Source organism: Musa acuminata, chromosome BXJ3-3, assembly GCF_036884655.1.
Source record: "Musa acuminata AAA Group cultivar baxijiao chromosome BXJ3-3, Cavendish_Baxijiao_AAA, whole genome shotgun sequence".
Classification (NCBI taxonomy): domain Eukaryota; kingdom Viridiplantae; phylum Streptophyta; class Magnoliopsida; order Zingiberales; family Musaceae; genus Musa; species Musa acuminata.
The window spans coordinates 30253074-30259128 of record NC_088351.1 but is presented as its reverse complement, the minus strand read 5'-3'; the positions used below and the strand labels follow the sequence as shown (position 1 = coordinate 30259128).

Genomic DNA, 6055 nt, shown 5'->3' with positions numbered 1-6055 from the left:
CTAATTGCCACTTTTAGAATGCATCCGAATCCACCCGAATCATAAATTTCTCCACCTAAATCTAATGTACGATATGAAAAATGCTTTATAGGCTGAGTGAATCACCGTAGAGATGATTTGGTGTGGTGGAATGTTTTGAACCGGTCCGGTTTGGTTGGGCCGTAAATTGAATCCATATGGGCCGGTCCAGCCAATTAGGTCCGTGATGTGGTAAGCTCGTCGCGCCCTGTTGTTGCTTGAAGCCCTCAAATTCCATCACCTCGTCTCCCCACCCCTCCCCCCCGGGCCGCTCCCCGTCCTCCGCCGCGCTGCGTCGATTGCCCCCGCCGAGAGGGCAATGGCGCCCGTAGTTCAGAGCTCCCAGCCGTGGGTGGAGAAATAGTACGATTTCCCTCTCCTTTTCTCGTCGCTCCTCTCTCTTTCTATTCTGGTATTTCTTTCGGTTTGGTGGTAACTCTGTCCCGTTTTTGATCCCTCGTCGGCTCTTCTGGGAACATTACGACGACGACGGCGCAGCCGACCAAGGCAGGTGAAGGATGTGGCGCACCAGGACGAGGTCATCCGAGTCCTCACCAACACCCTTGAGACCGCCAACGTGAGAGTTCCCTCTCCTTCCCATTTATTCTTTGTTTTTGTCTCTCATCGGAAAAAAAAAGAGGTTTTTTGGCTTTTCTTTTTTATTTGGAGATGTTTCTACAGTGCCCTCACATGCTTTTTTACGGGCCGCCCGGAACAGGGAAGACTACGACCGCCCTTGCCATTGCTCACCAACTCTTTGGGTAGTTACTAATCGCCTCCGAGTTTAATTAACTTTTCTTCTTGCTTTACTTCAAACAACTTGTGTCTGAATGGATGTGGCTTCTTGCTTGATTTCGCTGGTCTAATATCGCTGTAATGCTCATCATGTAAGTCTGTGCTGAGGAGAAAATGTTTAGACTTCATATTTTATATTGACACTAGGTTTATAAAACGATTTTGAAATATTACTTCTTGATTTATCCTTTTATCCGATGCTTGTTGCTTGTTGCGTAGGAGATGGTGCCCTATTAAAGCTATATGCTTCTGTATTAGATAAATTAATTATAGGACAACCATTTAGCTATTGCTTGTTGCTTGTCATGTTGGAGATGCTGTCCTAACATAGTTCTATTGTTACTAATGAGATACATTTATACTTAACTAAAAAGTGGCAACTACAATTTTCTGTATGAGATACATTTATGACTGATTGAAAAAGAATGAATTAGCACATGAGCTCTTAATGTGGTCTAGGTAGGGTTGATTTACACAGCCTTACCCCCAAAAAGGAGCAACCTCACCATGATGCCAAGGCTTGCCCCCTATATTTAATTATTCTCATCCACATCTGGGAGTTATTCTAGTCACCAAGATATGATTGACAAGGTATTAGTCTTAGATACTAAAGTTCCATAGGAATTTAGTAAAGAGATTAATCAATTACTCAGGGTGACCAAAGTGGAACTGAGATTCTAGCTTCTTTTTCTTTGTGTCAAGTTGCAATTTGGATTTAGTCAGGAGCGTAATGCTTATAATGAATGCTAATTGCATATGATGGCTATGGTTTAAAATTTTGATGCGAAACCTGTACAAACAGCTAGCTATGGTTGGTGGTGGTGACCAACAGGCGGCATGAAACATGGTGGAGGGAGGAAGGGAGAGGCATCAAAAAAGAGTCAAAAGATAGCATGTCAAAACCAGAAATTTTAATAATTTCTGTGACCTGTAATTTGTTGAAAGCATTTTAATAATTTTTTATTATAAAAATGTGGATATATGTGTATATTTAACATCTTATCTAAAGGCTTGTTCTAATATGCATATACTTAACATGTTATCTAAAATCTTATTCTCTTCATTAAACTAGAGAAAGATCAGTTAGGGAATCTAATCCACAACTGTTTTACATGATCCATCATTTGAAACGTTGCAAGATTTTGGACCAATAGATGTGGCTATATAATGTTTATTCTCTAGTTTTAATAATATTTATATCTGAAGCTCTAAGGTCTATTTATTCCTTAGTACCACTATCTGATAAACTTCCAATCACATGAATTATTTAAAGTGTCATTTATTTTGCCTTCACCTTGTCAACAGGCCAGAACTCTATAGATCAAGAGTTTTAGAACTTAATGCTAGTGATGATCGAGGGATTAATGTTGTGCGAACAAAGATCAAAGATTTTGCAGCTGTTGCTGTGGGTTCAGGATCTCGTCAAGGGTTTGTATTCTTTCTGCTTATTAAGATAAAAAAGGACAATGTCTGTTTACTTTGTAAATTCTCCCTTTTTCCATTTTCTTCATCCTTTACTGTGTTCTAACAGATATCCATGTCCACCTTACAAGATCATCATTCTAGATGAAGCTGATTCAATGACAGAAGATGCTCAGGTCCATGATTTTATTAGTTTTCTTTATCTTGGGTTTCCTCTGATATCAATAAAACCTCGCATTTGAGTTCTTGAATTGATGTAAGTTATCCTAACAGAATGCATTAAGACGTACCATGGAGACTTACTCCAAAGTAACTAGGTTCTTCTTTATATGTAATTATATCAGCAGGTATTTTCCCTTCATTTTATTTCATTTTTGCAGTAAAATAACAATTGTTTCCTCTTCATTTAAATAGTTGATAATCTAATTTCCTTCGGTTTTATCCTTTTTCTGAGTATAGGATCATAGAACCACTTGCTTCCAGGTGTGCGAAGTTCAGGTTTAAACCTCTTTCTGAGGGTATAATGAGTAGTCGCATCTTGCACATTTGTAGTGAAGAAGGCCTGACTCTGGATTCTGAGGTATGCAGACCATTGAATTGTGTTTTTCAGTTACCTAGTAGTTCCCTTGGAAGTAAGGATATTTGCACAATGCACAAATTGTGATTGAATACTAACTTTTGTTTATAAAAACCAACTAGGCTCTTTCTACTTTGAGCTCAATCTCTCAGGGAGATCTTCGCCGTGCTATTACATACCTGCAGGTTTTTTTTTCTTTACTTTCTGCTTGCTTTGATCATACTGATAAAGCTTATCTTGGCATTAAAGTTCTCCTAATCTACTACTCTTGTTGTAACTTTTCTCTTTTGAGGAGAAGGAAAGATTGGAGGAGTTGGTCATGCAGAAATTTAGCGACAGACCAACACTTTATGATGTCTCAAAACCATTTTTCTGTTCAATTCTTTTCAGAGTGCAGCTCGCTTGTTTGGATCATCCATTACATCCAAGGACCTCATTAGTGTTTCTGGGGTACTTTTACTCCCACTTGTTTTTAACATTTTATTTCATGTATCTTCTAGAAAATTGCATCTGGCAGCTCTCTGTTTTTCAGTCAGTGTGTCAAAGAAAAAAAAACTTTTGTGATCCTAGTTATAACCAAGTAATTTTACCAGGATTGACATAAATTGGCAATTCATTTTGTTCTATATTGGAAGCAACTATGGGTTATTAAAAAAGAAAGAAAAGCACGAGTGGAAAACAGAGAAATTATGCAGAAGGAAATAAGAGAAGAAATAATCCATGATTTTTAGATGTTTTCCAATTCCCAGTCATCGACCTAGGTATTCGTAGTCTCATACTAGACACACCTCCCATGGTCAATGATCTTACACCAGCAGGGAGAGCCTGACTTCTTTGTTTATACATTCCACTGATCTACCTTCCCATCGCTTCCAATTTTTCCCCTTTAATAGTCTATCAATTACAAGTAGAAGAAAAGCTAAACAAATGATCAAATAAATAAATAATGATCTCAAATCAATTATTAATCCGGTCAGACACATCCGATTTTTCAATTTTGAGAATCTTTATTTTCATTTATATTTTGTGAGACAATCTTCCTATCAGCAAATCTTTGATTGGGATTAGTTTCTCTCTTTAGGGATCATTTTCAAATTATTTTTCATAGCCACACATAAAGTATATGGTAACTGTTACATCTTTCAGATAACCTTCAAACGGAGAAAATGTTAAAAAGGCAAATAAATATAGAATGGTTTGCACACCAAACACTTTTCACTTATAGAATTCAATTTCATTTCATGTGATTGAAACCGAGTAACCCGATCCTTAAACCTTTATGGTTCAATAGTTGATGATGAATATCTAGTTGTACAAACAAGGTGAATGTGCCATGAATATGTTGGTTGGTTAAGCTTGGTTAAAATTGATCACAACCAAATTCCAGGTCATTCTCTAAAACTTCAATGGTAGAGTGACAACGGTTGACTTTTGAGTTTTGACCAACAAACATTCTCTTGAACTAAATGTTGTCCTAGGTCTTCCTTTAGTTCATAAACTTCATGACTCTCACTTCTAGGTCAAATGTTTGGTTGGATAGTTTATTAAAGTATTTTCAAATACTAACCTTGATGGATGAAGTTCTTCGAGACAGATGGTGTATCTGGATAAGGCTTGTAGGTTATGTTAAAGGACTTTGATGATTTGTTGCTGTATATATTATTGTTTAGTGGATGATTGTAATGGTCTATTGGCGAGCTCACTCTTGATTTTTTCCAACTCTTTTTGGTTATGGGCACCGTTATACATTACTGTTTTATTCATATGAACACTGGTTCTTGTCCATGCAACTATTACATGAGTCTTAAAGCAACAATATGTGATGGATGCCTAAAGCAGAATATTTTTTTTGTTTGACTAGTAGCTTATCTTTTGTGCTTCTGTTATGACCACTGTTTCTACCATGATTGTTTAGGTGATCCCTCAAGAAGTAGTTCAGGCAGTATTCACAGCTTGCAAATCTGGCGATTTTGATGTTGCAAACAAGGAGGTTAATAATGTAATTGCTGAGGGATATCCAGTCTCTCAACTGTTATATCAGGTTATATCTCGCCTACAACTTACTTTCACTGTACAATCATAATTCTTATTGTATATGGTACTGATTCAAGATGGTTTACCAGTTCCTAGAGGTGATAGTTAATAACGATGACATATCAGATGAACAGAAGGCAAGAATCTGCAAGAAGTTGGGTGAAGCAGACAAGGTTAGCGTTAATGCTTCTGTCTAATCATCTGTTCTATTGGTCTTATATGATGACTTGACCTCAATGAATATAGGCATACAATGTGAGTGCTAGTGCTTAATGGCTATACTTGTTCACACAGTATGTGTAGATACACGGAACTTTTGAGTGTCTTGTTTATATAAATCTTAGTCGTGTACCAGTTGTTTTTGCACATATATAAACCCACGTCATAACCTAGCTAATTATGGAAAACCTCCAGGCATCCCCATAGATCATAAAGTCACAGCCCGACTCAAGAGTTAATCATATGTTTCTTTCTTGTAATCATCCGAGTAGTTTTCTACATGTTATAAATGTTCTTTCGTGCAGTTCTGTCGTCTCCAGCTTCAAATAGGCCCTCATAGTGATCTATAATAATAGGATAGATATAAAATGGAAGGATTAAAATGCTTGATTACTCATAATTATTTAATTACAATTAACACCTTTGCAGTGCTTAATCGATGGGGCGGACGAGTATCTGCAGCTAATGGCTGTGGCCAGTCACACGATACGAGCTCTTTGCGACATGCCAGAGGAGTTGCGCTTTGATTAATTACGTTTTGCTACACCGTGTAACATCATGAACTTTTTAGGAACTTAATTTTGCTTGAATAGTTGGTGGTTGTAGCCATGGATACACTGATGTGCTTAAGGCCATCAAACCTCTGGGTTTTGCAGTAGCAACAGGTTTGCAGGCTTAACCCCCTTGCATTTTCTGTCATCTGTAGTGTATGTTATGATCAAACCTTCTTGATCCAATGCAAGCTAAGCATTTGATAATATACATAGTCTTACATCTGGAAATAGGGTTTATATCTGCACATTAAGATCAACAACAAAAACAAGGAAGAACTTGATCATGCGCTTCTATTTCAGACACATCTTAAACACAACTTAGTGGTCAAGTCTTCTGGTCAACAACACCATCGTTAGTTTCGTCTTCTTCCTCGTCGTTCTTTATTCCGATAGTCTGTGTTCTTCCAGGAAAATGTTGTTTTGCGTCCCAGTCAAA

At 37.4% G+C, this 6055-nt stretch overlaps 1 protein-coding gene across 1 annotated transcript; it reads left to right on the top strand.

The window, feature by feature from the left end:
* The first annotated feature begins 237 nt into the window (after positions 1 to 237).
* On the top strand, positions 238 to 5825 carry LOC135633050 (replication factor C subunit 2). The gene is made up of 12 exons (XM_065142108.1): positions 238 to 381; positions 517 to 595; positions 700 to 779; positions 2119 to 2241; positions 2345 to 2411; positions 2509 to 2582; positions 2695 to 2815; positions 2935 to 2997; positions 3203 to 3262; positions 4728 to 4853; positions 4936 to 5019; positions 5495 to 5825. Exons 1-12 carry the CDS (start codon positions 338 to 340, stop codon positions 5594 to 5596), a joined length of 1023 nt encoding a protein of 340 aa, XP_064998180.1. The 5' UTR covers positions 238 to 337; the 3' UTR covers positions 5597 to 5825.
* The last annotated feature ends 230 nt before the right edge of the window (positions 5826 to 6055 follow it).